This window comes from Nycticebus coucang, chromosome 9 (genome assembly GCF_027406575.1).
Source record: "Nycticebus coucang isolate mNycCou1 chromosome 9, mNycCou1.pri, whole genome shotgun sequence".
NCBI lineage: Eukaryota > Metazoa > Chordata > Mammalia > Primates > Lorisidae > Nycticebus > Nycticebus coucang.
This window is the reverse complement of record NC_069788.1, coordinates 91062330-91078811: the sequence shown is the minus strand read 5'-3', so window position 1 is coordinate 91078811 and position 16482 is coordinate 91062330. Positions and strand designations below refer to the sequence as shown.

The window sequence follows — 16482 nt, the reverse complement described above, 5'->3', positions numbered from 1 at the left end:
TTGCCTCCCCAGTAGCGGGGATTACAGACGCCCACCACAACGTCTGGCTATTTTTGATGTTAGTAGAGACGGGGTCTTACTCTGGCTCACTGCTGTTCATACAGGTCTCGAACCTCTGAGCTCAGGCAATCCACCCGCCTCGGCCTCCCACAGCGCTGGGACTACAGACGTGAGCCACCATGCCCCGACCCACATGAGCATTTTAAAATATGCTTTGCATCCTAGAAGAGTTAATCCTTCTTCATATATCCTTTATAGAGAACTTTATACAATTTCTTTTACCAGTTTGTTTTTTCAGATGAGTTTTATGTTTCTTTGCAGTTGAAAACTATTATGATCTCTATAAGCATTACATTAAATTTACAAACTCATCTGTGAAGAACTAACGTTTATAATGTGGTTTTTCATTTTCAATCCATTAACTCAACAATTCTATAGGTTTTTAAAATATTCACTGTAAAATAAATTATAAAAATAACAAGATCAGCTCTATTAATTTTCACCTGGGTCTGAAATACAGTCAGAAGGTCCACTGATTCTTTTTATATTGAATTGTATTGAACCAATCTCCCTCCAACCCCCTGCTGATTCATTGCTCTTCCTGAAGAGTCTCCAAAGATAATTTCTACCTTTTCTTTTCTGAATAAAGAATCAACTTGATCTATGCTGATGAATGATTGAATTAACTCTCTTAGGAAGATGCACTGGAAAAGACAGACCTATTTACCCACTCAACTCTCTGAGAACACATATCTACACACAACAGACAACTGTCTCTGTACTCAGGGAATTTACAGCTTCACAATACTAGATTAGTTATAGAAATTAAATACAATGATTAAAAAAGAGAGATACATCTGGCATTTTTTTTCATGAAAGGGATACATGAAGAAAAACACTTACTGCATCACTTAAGACTTCACTGTTTATAGGTAAGATGTGTTCAATTCGCACAAAAGGTGAGAGAGACGAAAGGATCTCTCTGAGCTCTTCCATGTCCAGGTCTCGTCTTTTTACACCTCTTTTGTTCACACTATGGGCAGTGCCACTCAGTAAGTTTGGCTCTGTGAAACAGAAAATGAAAAGTCTCCAATCAAACCCAAATGTTCAGAGACAGGCTTGCTTTCCTCTCTAGCACACACACTTTCACTACCACTCTATAATATTTAAAAGGGGTTATAAATCAATTATTTTTCTTTGAGACAGAGCCTCATGCTGTTGCCCTGAATAGAGTGCCATGGCGCTACAGCTCACAGCAACTTCCAACTCTTGGGCTTAAGCAATTCTCTTGCCTCAGCCTCCCAATACCTGGGACTACAGGTGCCGCTACAACGCCTGGCTATTTTTTGGTTGTAGTTGTCATTGTTGTTTGGCAGGCCTGTGATGGATTCGAACCCACCAGCTCTGGTGTATGTGGCTGGCCCTTAGCTTCTTCAGCTACAGGCACCAAGCCTATAAATCAATTCTTCTTCTTTTTTTTTTTTGAGACAGAGTCTCACTTCGTCACCCTGGGTAGAGTGTCATGATGTCACAGCTCACAGCAAACTCAAACTCTTAGGCTCAAGTGATCCCCTTGCCTCAGTCTACCAAGTAGCTGGGACTACAGGCATTTGCCCACAATGCCCTGTTATTTTACTAGACACAGGGTCTTGTTCTTGCTTAGGCTGGTCTTAAAATCATGAGCTCAGGCAATCCATTTGCCTTGGCCTCCCACAGTGCTAGGATTATAGGCATGAGCTACCATGTCCGGCCTCAATTCTTATTCTTTTATCAGAAGTTTATTTAATAGAGATGTTCTTGGACAAAGAAAAACCATGATGTCAACAGTACAATAACATTCTTTTGTGATTGTTCAACAAAATATTAAGTATTTTTTTTTTTTTTTTGTAGAGACAGAATCTCACTTTATTGCCCTCGGTAGAGTGCCACAGCGTCACACAGCTCACAGCAACCTCCAACTCCTGGGCTTAGGCGATTCTCTTGCCTCAACCTCCCGAGTAGCTGGGACTACAGGCGCCTGCCACAATGCCTGGCTATTTTTTGGTTGTTGTTGTTGCAGTTTGGCTGGGGCATGTTTGAACCCGCCACCCTCAGCATATGGGGCTGGCGCCCTACCCAGTGAGCCACAGGCGCCGCCCAATATTAAGTATTCTTTTCTGTATACTAACTCAAAGGAGAAAAGATGACAATCTATTAAAATTTAGTTTGATCAAGGGCTTTTTCTTGAGCTTTCTCAGTTTTATGGCTAGTTTTCAGTAAATGAGGACACTGCAGGCATACACTAGTTCTGGTTACTCATAGGTTATCAGTTTAACAGCAATTTAACAACATATTGATCATTTGGTATCCAAAGCAGCAAAACTTAGTGTGCACTCTATCTACTTTTAAGATTTTTATGAAAGTCTCCTACTAAACTTCTATGATGGGGGAATGTTACTGTTACTGCATAAAAGCAGACCCTATGATCTTTGACATATAATATATGCTCATTGTCCAGAGCAGTTAATGGTTTTTCTTAATTGGATATTAGTGAAAGGGGAAGCATATCCTATATGCTTATGATATTGACATGGGAAGAAAATTTTGGAAATCTTTAATCATGTCTCTAGGAGCTATATTTTTTTCTTAAAATATTAAGATCTTCACCATTTGTGAATGCAAATGCTAATTTTTTATAAATATTCTTAAAAAAACTGGTATCTATATACCAAAGAGGTATTTTTTTGAAAAGTTAAGCTTTTTGGGGGGAGTCATTCAGGGTAAAACTGTTATAAGTGTATAGAAAATGGTTCATTTTCTTGCCTTGCTATGATTTGGCTTGATACTTATATAAGGCATTGCTTTTCTTTTTCTTTTTTTTTTTTCTTTTGGCCGGGGCTAGGTTTGAACCCGCCACCTCTGGCATATGGGACCGGCGCCCTACTCCTTGAGCCACAGGGGCCACCCAGGCATTGCTTTTCAAAATAATTTTTTTCTTAGCATTGGCTCCGTGCCCATAGCTCAGTGGTTAGGGTGCTGGCTACACATACCAGGGCTGGCAGATTCGAACCTAGCCCAGGTTTGCTAAACAACAATGACGACGACAACAACAACAACAACAAAGATAGCCGGGCATTGTGGCAGGCACCTGTAGTTCCAGCTACTTGAGAGGCTGAGGCAAGAGAATCGCTTAAGCCCAAGGGTTTGGGGTTGCTGTGAGCTCTGACACCACGACCTTCTACTAAGGGCGACATAATGAGACTGTCTCACAAAAAAAACCCCCCAAAAAACAAAAAAAACCTCAAAAAACAAAACAATGGCACTGCCTATAGCTTAGTCAGCAGAGCACCTGCCACATACACCAAGGGTGGAGGGCCTGCTAAACAACGACAACCGCAACCAAAAAATAGATGGGCGTTGTAGTGGGCGCCTATAGTCCTAGTTACTGGGAGGCTGAGGGAAGAGAATCACTTAAGCCCAAGAGTTGGAAGTTGCTATGAGTTGTGATACTATGGCACTCTACCCAGGGTGACAGCTTGAGACTTTGTCTCAAAAAAAAAAAAAAGAACCAAAACAGTGGCATCCTATTTTCACACAAAATCTTACAGGAACTTCCCCTAAACATGTGAATAGGTAAGGGCAAAACCCTAATATATGGTGACTGAAGGTGACTGAAACAAAGGGGTGGCCTACTTCACTAAACTTCTTTCTTATTCCTACAGAAGAACCTTTCATTTTCAGGTTGAAAACTGCTGTTTTAAGGGAAATTTTATCCCTTAAGGATATTTATTATTTGCCCCAAATAAATGACATTTCATCATTATCAATTTTATATCAATGAACAAGCCTATGGCCCATAATGACCATGCAGAGGTATATTTAATTGAGTCTTGTTATTTGCAGTAGTTATGCTTTATAAAGTTGACATGAACAATGAAATAGCAAATACTGAACTACGGCAAAAATGTGCTATTTTTGCCTTAGAACATGGCACATGGGCACATTTTTCTTAATTGATTAAGATATAACCTTGTTTTATGTATGTGTTTCTATTTAAAGAAACGATATATATTAATTAATATATATCGTTGATTTATTAGCACTGAACTCACAGCCAACACCACCACAACTCATGCCTAAACTCAGCTTATCTAATGTGTGTTTTCTCTGTAGGGTATATCATATAGCCTTCTCGTACTTAGGAACACAAGACAACACTTCAACATTATGCTTGGGGGGCGGTCATTAAATAGTGAGATCACTCATTAAAAATATAAAAATGTGGTAACAGACTGTGAAAAGGGTGCTTGTTTACAAGAGATCTGAAACCAGGTGGCAAAGTGCCATTACCTTGTTATACTTGAGTTGGGAATGTGCTTGTTGGTTGAGTCAAACTTTTTGCTGCTGTGTGGATGTCCATGAATGAAGAATTATTTTGGGGTTACAGATAAATTTTAGTGAGTAGGTAAATTTGCAAATACAGAACCTGTGAATGAGGATACATTGTATACTGCATTTAAAAAAACTTTCTAAATAAATTGTAGGGGTTTTATACTTAAAAAAAATTCAAATCTGGGCGGCACCTGTGGCTCAGTGAGTAGGGCGCCAGCCCCATATGCCGAGGGTGGTGGGTTCAAACCCAGCCCCGGCCAAACTGCAACAGAAAAATAGCCGGGCATTGTGGCGGGCGCCTGTAGTCCCAGCTGCTCGGGAGGCTGAGGCAAGAGAATCGCGTAAGCCCAAGAGTTAGAGGTTGCTGTGAGCCGTGTGACGCCACGGCACTCTACCCGAGGCCGGTACAGTGAGACTCTGTCTCTACAAAAAAAAAAAAAAATTCAAATCTGAGAATTGCTGAAGGCTTTCATAGGCCACAGAAAAATAAATGAAATAAGACAGTTTCTGTCCCTTGGTGCTTGGGAAACAGCATATTAAAGAAAACAGTGTAAGAAGGTTGGAAGGCAGGTTTAGCACAAAATTTTTATATATTTAAAAATGTGACAGAACAACTCTGTAAATGTACTAAAAACCACTGACTTGAACACTTTAAAGAAATGAACTTTATGATATGTAAATTATAGATAAATAAAGTTACTGAAAAATGACAGGAAAGGGAAATCTGTATTTAATTTTGCTACTTAAACATTTTTTGTTTAGGGTTCAATAATGAATGAGGAGGAGGACAGGTCAGTGGGCTAACCCTAAACACAAATAGAAGACCCTCCAGAATCAAAGGAGTCTCAAGTGGAAAGCCCACCTTCTATATGTGATGCCTCTCTTTCTTCTGCAGCAACTGTGGTTGTAGGTCATTCAGAAGTATTATGTCTCTTTTACCCCCTACATTTAAAAATCAACAACAAATATGCTTTTTATTTGTATTTATTTATTTATTTTTTCCAGTTTTTGGCCAGGGCTGGGTTTGAACCCACCACCTCCGGCACCCTACTCCTTGAGCCACAGGTGCCGCCCTATTTGTAGTCATATTTTCTGATGTAAAATTCACATAATATAAAATTCACCGTTTTCAACATTTTAAAGTGTACGGTTTGGGGCTTTTAGTATATTCACATTGTAGTGCAACCATCGATACTATCTAATTACAGAACATTTTTATCACCAATATACTTTTGTAACTTAAATCATTATGAAATTTTTCATTCTAATATTTTTATTACTCATATTAAGTCATATTATTATTAAGCACATAATAAAGTATCCTTTTAAAGTTGCAAAATAAGATTTTCTGATGTATTTATTTTTACAAACTAAACTCTCTACACTAAAGGATTTTACCAAAAGCTTTTATTTTTTGTTTTTTTTTTTTTTTTTTAATTTGGCCGGGGCTGGGTTTGAACCCGCCACCTCCGGCATATGGGACCGGCGCCCTACCCGCTGAGCCACAGGCGCTGCCCCCAAAAGCTTTTATTTTTACTAGGCAATGATGTCAATTTTTAGGACTGATGTGCAGGATGCATTTCAGCAAGCTTTGGGGAATATAAGAACCACCAAAAATTTACACACATTAATTAGCACAAGTTAATTTTCTGAGCTTACCTCTATCTGCTATTCTTTTCATCAACTGATTCTCTCCCCATTTAATCAGGTATTTAAGAATATCTTGTTCACTTGCCTATAATAAAAAATAGTTTATATTTATTATAATGAAATTAGATAATGGTTAATTTCACTTGACATTTTCTAGATCATAATATAAATATAGCATGCAACTTACCTTGTTTTGTTCTTTATATCAGTTGCTTGAAATTCTACAGTTAAATCTCTGGTCCATTAACAGCAAATACACAAAGCTGCATTACTGGTATTTTATCCAGTACCACTAAATTTTTTTTTTTTTGTTTGTTTGGGGTTTTTTTTTTTTTTTTTGCAGTTTTTGGCTGGGGCTGGGTTTGAACCCGCCACCTCCAGCATATGGGGCCAGCGCCCTACTCCTTTGAGCCACAGGCACTGCCCTAGTACCACTAAATTTTTTATTCTTTTTTTTTGATTTTGTTGCAGTTTGGCTGGGCTGGGTTTGAACCCGCCACCCTCGGCATATGGGGCCGGCGCCCTACTCACTGAGCCACAGGCGCCGCCCTAAAATTTTTTATTCTTATTTCCATCTCTCTTTTTTTTTTTTTTATCATGTTCTCTTCCTATTTTAAATTTATTTTAAACTTCCTAGTTTAAATTTAAACTACATGGTTTTTATATGGTTTTACATAGTTGCCTTAAATTCTTTTCTGGAACAAGATATAAATAAATAAAAATAAAAAGAGAGGGATAAAAGGTGACTATTATCTATTACAGGGACAGGTAAAAGAAGCACAGCAACTTGTTATGGCAGTAGAGACTACAATCTCTGCAAGGTCCTCTACTGATTGGGGAAAGACCTTTGAAGCACCATCTGTGAAATGATAATGTACCCTCATCTCTTTGGGCTCTATTTAAAATCCTAGAGCAAATCTAGGCTGTTCTCCAAGGTGTTTTTTTGTTTGTTTTATTTTCTAAGAAGAAATGCAAAGCTCCTAAATACAATCATCTGAAAGAATTGAAATTCTAATTTCCATAAAGCATCCAGTCTTGATCAGGACAGTGAGACAAGGTTAATGAATGAAGATGTTCCATAAATCAGGCCCAAGAATGACAATATTTATATGGCAATCAAAGCAATGTATGAAGGAAAAGCATAGATGCTTGGTGGATTATTCAACTCTTCACTGCATTTCTGATTAAAATGGTAACATTTTAGAATTGTTGTAGTACAGATATAATGAAATAAGGAATGGCTCAATGGGTTTATATCTTCATAGCATTAAAGCTGTTGTACAGATTTTAGCATAAAATTCATACAGCCAATGCAAAAAAAAGTTAAGCTTGTACATATTTTACCTGAAAGCATGTTTGTAATATTTAAAATCTAATATTAATTTAAATTACGAAATTAGATTGTCATTTAAGTTAAGCATGTCATTTAAGTTAAGAATTTGCTAAAAACTACTTCCGGTTAACAATAAGTAGTTGAAAGCATACACTTTGTCAGAACATATGCATTGAATTTTTATAATCATTTAAGCAAATGAGAAATTGAACATTATTCTTTGTGCAGCTGAAGCTATTATCTACAATCTAAGGATGTGATACTCCACCAAAAGTAAGAAATCATTATAGCCAACCTACATTAATAGAAGCCAAGAAAATCACTGTTTGGATGTGCCTCTGACCTTGCCTACTGCTTCAACCTCTTTTTGGTGCAGTTGGTTAAGAGCTGGGCTTGTTCACATGTTGAGTCATGGCAGCAGTGTGCATGAAGAGCCAGTGAGCCAGAGGCTTTTGTTGTACAAATATGAAGAGGGCAGTTCTGGGTGGTTTGATCACAGCCTGTTTCTCTCCCCCTGCCCTACCCTAGATGGAAGAATAGAGTACGGATGGATTTCTTGGTGCACATATGAATGACAATGAATTTGAGAGGTGTATAAATGATTACCTGTAGGTAGTCAGACTGGATAGCAGTAAGCAGATGGTCTTTGCTGAGTTCATAAAAAACATCCGAAGTCATGACCTGGGAAAATTCCTCACAGAGGAAATGTAAAGCTTGTCGGTGCACCCATTTAGAGCCATATGGATGAGAGCTCCACTTGAGGATGGCAATTAAGGTATCTAATGAGATGCTCTCAGCAATGATATCCTCACAGCCTAAAAGAGAAGGCAAATACTTCTTGAGATTAATTGTAAATATTATTTATTGAACATCAATGTGCTAGGCACTATACTTGAAAGTAGCAATAGTAAAAAGGAACTCAAGGAGATATATAAAATCTCATGAAAATCACCAAGATTTGGTGGGATGGGGTAACAGTAGACTATGACATCTATAGAAAATTTGGTGCCCTACAGAGATGGTTCTATAGAAAAAAGCAAAGAATTCTCTCAGTTTTTAAAGAAAATAAACATCTATGTGTAAATCTAATAATCTGAATAAGACAGTACGATGGAGAGTATTGGACCAAAGAGGGAAGAAGAAAAGCCACAGTTGTGGAAATCTGCCAGAGGAAGGATACGGATGACACTCATCTAATGAGAAAACCCACACCTGAGAAGACAGAGAGGCTGCCAACCAAGAAGACATCTGTTCTGTGGATAGTCCTAATGAAAATGTAACACCTTGCATTGTTGATAATTTAGTCCCTCAGAAAACAGAAAAAATATCAGAGTTTTTTGCTCATCTAAGCCTAATTCTGGCAAACTTAGAAGTAAGTGGTTTAAGTCAAAAGGAGCAGTATCCTGGAGAAACTGGTGGTATTTTAACAACTGAAAGAAGAAAAGAAAAAAATCTGAGGATAGTCAGCTCTAGGAAAGATAATTTACAAATATAAAGATAAAATACAAATAAAACCCAAGTGACAAAGATTGTAGGAGGGAAAACAGCTAAAGTTGTGCAGAAAATACTTCATTAAGTTTACTATAAAATAAAAAACACTTTGATAGTGTGGAAAAAAGAGGGGTTTAAATGTCACCCGCAGCACCACCACCAAAAATATGGCTGTACATACTGCTTTCTAATGAGCTTAGAGCTTTAAAAGATACAGCCAAAAAAGGGCATCAATGATCAGAGATTTTCAAAGTTCAAAGTTATGTGTAAAACTATGAAAGGTAAAAAGAGAAAAGGAGTGAATGCATGTTCAGGCGATAAAAGACTAATAGTACTCAACATGGAATCTACAAAAAGTAAAACCTCATTCTCTTTTTGAGACAGCGTCTCACTTTGTCGCCCTTAGTAGAGTGCCAGAGCATCACAGCTCACAGCAACCTCCAACTCTTGGGCTTAAATGATTCTTTTGCCTTGCCTCCCAAATAGCTGGGACTACAGGCCCACCTGCCACAACGCCCAGCTATTTTTTTTTGTTGTGGTTGTGTCATTGTTGTTTGGCAGGCCTGGGCCAGATTCAAACCTGCCAGCCCTAGTGTATGTGGCTGGTGCCCTGGCTGCTGAGCTACAAGGCGCCGAGCCCTCATTCTCTTTTCTGATTATAGTATAAGATAAGGTGAAATAAAATAGATAATTGTATATAGTGGTTTACACAAAGCATTTAACAAAATATTTCATGATGTCATTAGACCCCACCACAAGATAGGGACTGCTGTCTTCAGTGTATCTCTAGAACCTTCTTATATATGGTAGGTACTAAATGAAAATGTGTTAATGTACAAATAAGATCTTTGAGGACGATGAAGAGACATAAGAGGGACGACAGAAGAGTGCTTACAGAACCCTTGGCAGCTAGCGACTGACTTGGGGGGTGGAATGGGGAGTCTTCTGTTTTTGCTGTGTTTATCAAGAACTTGAAAGCCAGGTGCAATGGCTCACCCCTGTAATCCTAGCACTCTGGGAGGCTGAGGCAGGTGGATTGCTTGAGCTCAAGAGTTCGAGATTTTGGCTCAGTGTCTATAACACAGTGGCTAGGGTGTCAGCCACATACACTGGAGCTGGCGGGTTCGAATCCAGCCTGGGCCAACCAAAAAATAGCAAGGCATTGTGGCGGGCGCCTGTAGTTCCAGCTACTTGGGAGGCTGAGGCAAGAGAATTGCTTAAGCCCAAGAGTTTGAAGTTGCTGTGAGCTGTGATGCCATAGCACTCTACGAAGAGTGACACAGTGAAACTCTGTCAAAAAAAAAAAAAAAGTTTGAGATCAGCCTGAGCAAAAGCGAGACCTCATCCCTACTAAAAATAGAAAAACTGAGGAAAGAGGATCGTTTGAGCCTGAGTTGGAGGTTGATGTGAGCTATGACATCACAGCACCTTACCCAGGGCGACAGCTTGAGACTCTGTCTCAAAAAAAAAAAAAAAAAAAAAGAGAGAATTTGAATAAAGATGTGCAAAATATGTTTCAAAAATTCAGATGACCCCAAACTGGGAAATACAATTAACAATACATTGCATAGCAGAATCATACCTGGCTAAAGTTATGTTTAAATCACTTTAAAGAAATTTGTCAAAATGAAGTTGAAATCTAAGTAGGAAAATCAGAAAGTTCTACACTTACAGAAAATCAATTGCACAGTACAGGACAGGGGAGGACTAGCTTAACTGCCAACTGTGTAAAGCAATACCTTGGTACTTAAACTGAATGAATGTAAAATGTAACACAACTGCCATAAAAGTGAAACAATCCCAGGCTTTGGTATGAGTATTGAGGCCTGATTAAGGGACACTGTTCTCCTGTGAACTGCTGTGTTGTTCTTGGCCCTGTGTTTTAGATGACCACTGACCAAACTATAGGATTCTCAGAAGAGTGAAAGAGACTAGAAGAGAGTTTGAGACGTACCACAAGAAAAAAAGCTCCAAGCCAAAGGAGATTATGGGGTTATGTGAGAGAAACCCAAGCAGAGACATGAAAGCTGCTTTAAATGTCTGATAGGCCTTCATGAGGCACAGGAGAAATAATCGACTTCTCCATTTTTCCAAGGGTAGGTCTGAGAAACAAATGGATGTTAAAAGAAAGGATATTCTGGGTCGCTGATAAGAAACTTCTAATAATTAGAATTTCTTTCTTTTCCTCCCTTCAAAAAAAGGGGTCCCTCTAGAAAAGTGTAGGAGCAGAGGCTGGCTCATTTTATTAGTGACAAAGAATCCTTATATAAGAAACCAAGGTCAGAAGACATCCAAGCTGATTCCATCACAAAGATAAAATCATTTTTTAGAAAAACAGTAACAGAGGCTGGGCACCTTTAACTCAGTGGTTAGAGTGCTAGCCCCATGAATTGGGGTAGTGGGTTGGAACCCGTCCCAGGCTCGGTTAACAAAAAAAAAAAAAAAAAGAAAGAAAGAAGGAAAGAAAGAAAAATGAAAAACTGTACCAGAACAAACATTAAATTTAAACATTAAAATGGCATCCTTAAAAAGGAATACTTTGAGATCACCACAATGAGATCTACATATAAATGACACCCAAAGGCATGGATATGTATGGAGGAATTCATGATTTTATGGTGAGCCATAAATGCCAAGCTGAGGAGGACAGACCTCATCCAGGAGCCAATGGAAGATTTCTGTTGGTCTGTTGTTTTAAAGAAGGCATTGGAATAGAATTGAATAGGATGAGTCAATCTGCTAGGAAAGACAATCTCATAGATGTGTTTGTGAATGAAACGGGAAATTAGAGAAAAGGTGATTATTTAAAAGGATGTGTCATAATCCTACTAAACCAGGATATTGGCAGAGATAGACAAAGAGAATTAAAGATAACATTACCATATATTTAAATTTCTAAAGTTTATAAACAGGATAGAGCAGGAAGAAATGGACTTGAAAATCAGACAGATTGGACTTGAAATCCCAGCCGTGACACTCAGTGCAAAGTTATCAAGGGCAAATCACTTAACTCTTTAAGCTCGAAATGTTTTCATCATTTTGTATGAAAGGATGTATTTCCTAATTCACAGGGTTGTTATGAGACATAAATGAGACTGTACCCTTGGCATTCTTCATCTGTTCAAAACATTCTGGAGTATCTAAACTGAGTATGGTGAACACACAACTCTTTTTATTGCCTGCCTTCCTGGTATATCATCTGTCCCACAGCCTTTCACAGCACCTAATATTCCTGTTCAATAGCTCCAACCAAGAGCTTTTTCTCAACTCCTAGAGTCACTCCTTACTTTTACTGGACAGTTCCACATAGATATTCTATAGACATCTTAAATGCAAAAGTTAATTCAGTTCTTCTGGGAACCTAGAGACAGAGTTTCACTTTATCGCCCTTGGTACAGTGCCGTGGCGTCACACAGCTCACAGCAACCTCCAACTCCTGGGCCTAGGCGATTCTTCTGCCTCAGCCTTCCGAGTCGCTGGGACTACAGGCGCCCACCACATCGCCCGGCTATTTTTTTGTTGCAGTTTGGCAGGGGCCGGGTTTGAACCCGCCACCCTCGGTATATGGGGCTAGCGCCCTACTCACTGAGCCACAGGCGCTGCCCCCCTCTCCTTCTTAATATGTTTTAGAGGAGGTTATCACATTTATCTAGCCACCAAAGCCAGAGATCTGATTCATTCCCCTGAAGTCCACATTCAATCTATCACCAAATGCTAAATGCTGTTCATTCCTCTTTTAAGTCCTTCCCCTTCACAGAATCTCCACTAAATCTCTAACACTTCCCTTTCAGAATCTGATACTTTCCCCTTGCATTACTGAAAAAGCCTTAAGAAAATTTCCACTTCTAGTCATTCCCCTTCTAATCTGCTGTCTGTACTATTGCTAGAATGATCTTTTAAAATGTCAATTGTATATTCCTTTGTAACAAATTATTCAATAGCTTTGAGCTGCAAGTGACTTCAAGATAAAGTCCACACTGCCTATCTGTTGATGATTTGGCACCTGCCTGTGCTCTAGCCCTATCCCTACTCACATTCCATCATACCGCATCACATACAATTTCCCAGAATTCCACCAAACTCTCACACATCCAGGTCTTTGTTTATGTTCCATTTTTCCAAAATGCTCTTAACTCTTCCTTTTAACTTCTCTTCATCAAGACTCACTTAGGATGAATGCAATGACTCTTGCTTGTAATTCTAGCACTTTGTGAAGCTGAGGCAGGAGGATCACTTGAGCCCAGGACTTTGAGACTAACCTGAGCAACATAGCATGACCCATCTCTACAAAAATTAGCTAGGCATGGTGGCATGTGCTTGTGGTCCCAGCTACTCAGGAGGCTAAAGCAGAAGGATTGCTTGAGTTCAGAAGTTTAAGGCCAACCTGAGCAAGAGTGAGACCCCCATCTCTACTAAAAATAGAAAAATTAGCTTGGTGTGGTAGTGGGCCCCTGTAGTACCAGCTACTTTGGAGGATGAAGCAAAAGGATCAATGATGACAAAGTGACAAAGTAAGACTGTGTAACAAACTAACTCAGATGTTGTCATTTTTTAAGAGCCTACCTTAATCCTGTTCCCTAAAGCCTAGGTCAGGTTCCTCTAATCTAAAAGTTTTGCTGGTGCTGTGTTTCTCTCTCCAACAGCACCAAACTCTCACAATACTTTATCTTTCTTATGTTATTTGTCTGCTGACTCCTCCACCAGACTAAGAGTTCTTCCAGGGTAGAGGCCCCACCTTATTTCTTATTCTATTGTGCCTGACACCTAGTAGATAATTAAAGGTAAACAATAATAATAGCTAAAATTTTTGAAAACTTACATTTATATACCAAGCTCTGTGCTATGTGTTTACCTTACAATAAGAATTCTAGTGGCATTTCTTCTTGATGAATGTGGTATAATTAAATTGGGACTCACAGAGTAAAAAACGTGCCCAAAGTCATACGGGTAGGAAGAAGACAAGTTACATTTAAACATATCTATCTTTTCCTAAAAATTCCTCCCTCCTCTATATCTATAACCTTAGGATTTTTTCTAATTAATGCTCATTAGAACTTACTTACTGTATTTAGAACCACTACTGTCATGACCAAAAAATGCCTTATAAGTACATAAAATATGGTGATGTTAACTAAAAATATAAAAGACAAGCAAAAAATTGGAATGTTGGATGGAATAAAGATTATGTCAAAATATTATGATAAAGGATTTCAACTAGGGGTAATGTCTTTTGTCAAGGTTACCAATTTTGGAATGAAAATGTAAATATAGCAGTAAGGCAGAAGGATGCTGGTAGGGAAATGCCAGCAAGTGGATGCCAAGAGGCTCACATGGTGCCACTTCTTTGGTAAATTTGAACTAGTCTTGTAGTTCCAAAACATTATTAGCATGTCCAATGGTCAGATTCTTGGTTGACAAAGTGATCCTGACAAAAATCCCTCAAGACCAACATGCAGATCAGAATGCCCACTTATGTGTAGTGCAGCTATTTAGTTCTAGTGAGCAGAATGTCATAGAATCTCTCCCAGCACTTCTCAAACTATATTGGGTCAAAGGAACAGTTTTTTATTTTTGTTTTTAAATTTCCAATCTGTGATGGACCAATACTTGTGTAAAATTCAACAGAAATGCTGCTTGAATAGTGTGGCAACTGTCAGAAAAGCTTCTAAATGCTTTCTCTCAATTTCTGTACTTATGTTACTCACTGTAGGGACACTTTGAACAGTACTACTACTCAGTAAGTCCCTTCCCTTTTTGGGAACTGTGCTGGCCCTCCTGCCTTCTGTCATGCAAAGCATATATTGTGGCAAGCTTGTTGGTCTTGGGTGGAAAAGGAAGAATGAGCAGCACTGTGGCAACCCAAGTGGCCCCAGCTAACCAGGAACCTTATGAGAAATAAAGGTTCATTGTTAAATACCACTAAGGTTTTCAGGTTGTTTGTCACACAGCAATAGTTGACTATTAAACCATGTAACTTTTTTTTTTTTTTGTAGTTTTTTGGCCAGGGCTGGGTTTGAACCTACCACCTGGGTATACGGGGTCAGTGCCCTACTCCTTGAGGCACAGGTGCTGCCCAACCATGTAACTTTTTGGATGAACTCGAAAGCTCTTATTAACAATTTCCTTGTAGATTCAGCACCCATAGCACAGTGGTTACGGCGCTGGCCACGTGCACTGAGGGTGACAGGTTTGAACCCAGCCCTGGCCGGCAAAACAAAGACAACCGCAACAAAAAAATAGCCAGGCATTGTGGCAGGCACCTGTAGTCCCAGCTATTTGGGAGGCTGAGGCAAGAGAATCGCTTAAGCCCAAGAGTTTGAGGTTGCTGTGAGCTGTGACGCCACAGCACTCTACCAAAGGTGACACAGTGACACTCTGTCTCAAACAAAAAACCCCCCCCCAAAACCAATTTTCTTGTAATAGAAAAGCTACCTGAAGGCAAGGCATTTATGGATAAAAGGCAGCAGTGCATTCAGTTCAGGTAGCAGATTTTGAATGATGCTCTTAAGAGGTTGGCAGATAGTATAAAATCAGTATCTCAGAATTCTTTTTGCTAGTGTAATAACTACACTTTACATATCCATCTCCTACTTGTGTAATTTTTTTCTATTCTCTTTTACCAGAATTTTCTTTGTAATCCTCAATGTGGGCAAAAACGTCTTTTTCAAAAACCTGAGCTATACAACCAATACGAATGAATAATCAAGTAGAGATATAAGAAAAAAAATTGAGATTTAGTAACACGATTGTTAGTAGCATGTGTTAAATTATAACACTTTCCTTTTTTTTTGAGACAGAGTCTCATTTTATTGCCCCTAGTAGAGTGCTGTAGCATCACAGCTCACAGCAACCTCAAACTATTGGGCTTAAGCGATTCTCTTGCCTCAGCCTCCCAAGTAGCTGGGACTACAGGCGCCCACCACAACGCCCGGCTATTTTTATTTTTTGGTTGTAGCTGTCATTGTTTGGCAGGCCTGGGCTGGATTCGAACCCGCCAACTCTGATGTATGTGGCTGGTGCCTTAGCTGCTGAGCTATAGGTACTGGGCCCACTTTCTACTTTTATTATCAAAAAATTTTGGTCTTCTCATGTTTGTTCCTTTGGTAAAATAAACTTCAGTGTGGACAGTGCTCCTGAATTCACTATTATGATTTGTTTTTATTCCCCCTCATATTCTTCATTATTCCTAGGTATGCCCTTCTACTTGTCTTACCAATGTTAGTGAAAAAACTTGTTAGGTTTTTCATTAGCTCATGTCCATTAGGAAATGTATAAATGGCTTCCAGATCCAGAGTTTCATATGGGAGTTGGGGTGGGAAGACGAAGAAGGAAGCAGGCAAGAGGTAAGTAAGGAAAAGAACTGTGGAGAGAGATTACAGCTTGACATGCCACATAAAACAGCATTCCAAGTTTAGATAAGGCTGGCCTTACATGAGGCATGGTGGTTCTTTAGTGGCACCAGAGTTAGAAATAAGACTTAAAGTGCAAACAGGCTTGACAGAAAAGTTGCTTCAGTTCTTTTCTACTAACTTGTGCATGACTGATTCTGAATTCTGAGGAAAGGAATCAAGAAACATCAGGAAAAAGAGGGTGGCAGGTAGTAGCAGCAAGAACATGAGCTTTGAATTCAGGCAGTT

The 16482-nt window shown here is 39.0% G+C and overlaps 1 protein-coding gene across 1 annotated transcript in view; it reads right to left on the bottom strand.

Annotated features, from left to right (window-relative positions):
* The window catches only part of BTBD7 (BTB domain containing 7), a 123175-nt gene that overhangs the window by 17414 nt on the left and 89279 nt on the right, over nt 1-16482 (bottom strand). Inside the window, exons 4-6 of the mRNA XM_053602522.1 lie at nt 7961-8169; nt 6031-6106; nt 904-1064 (exon numbers count right to left, since the gene is read on the bottom strand). Coding sequence (XP_053458497.1) covers nt 904-1064; nt 6031-6106; nt 7961-8169 — 446 coding nt within the window. The remainder of the gene's footprint in view (nt 1-903; nt 1065-6030; nt 6107-7960; nt 8170-16482) is intronic.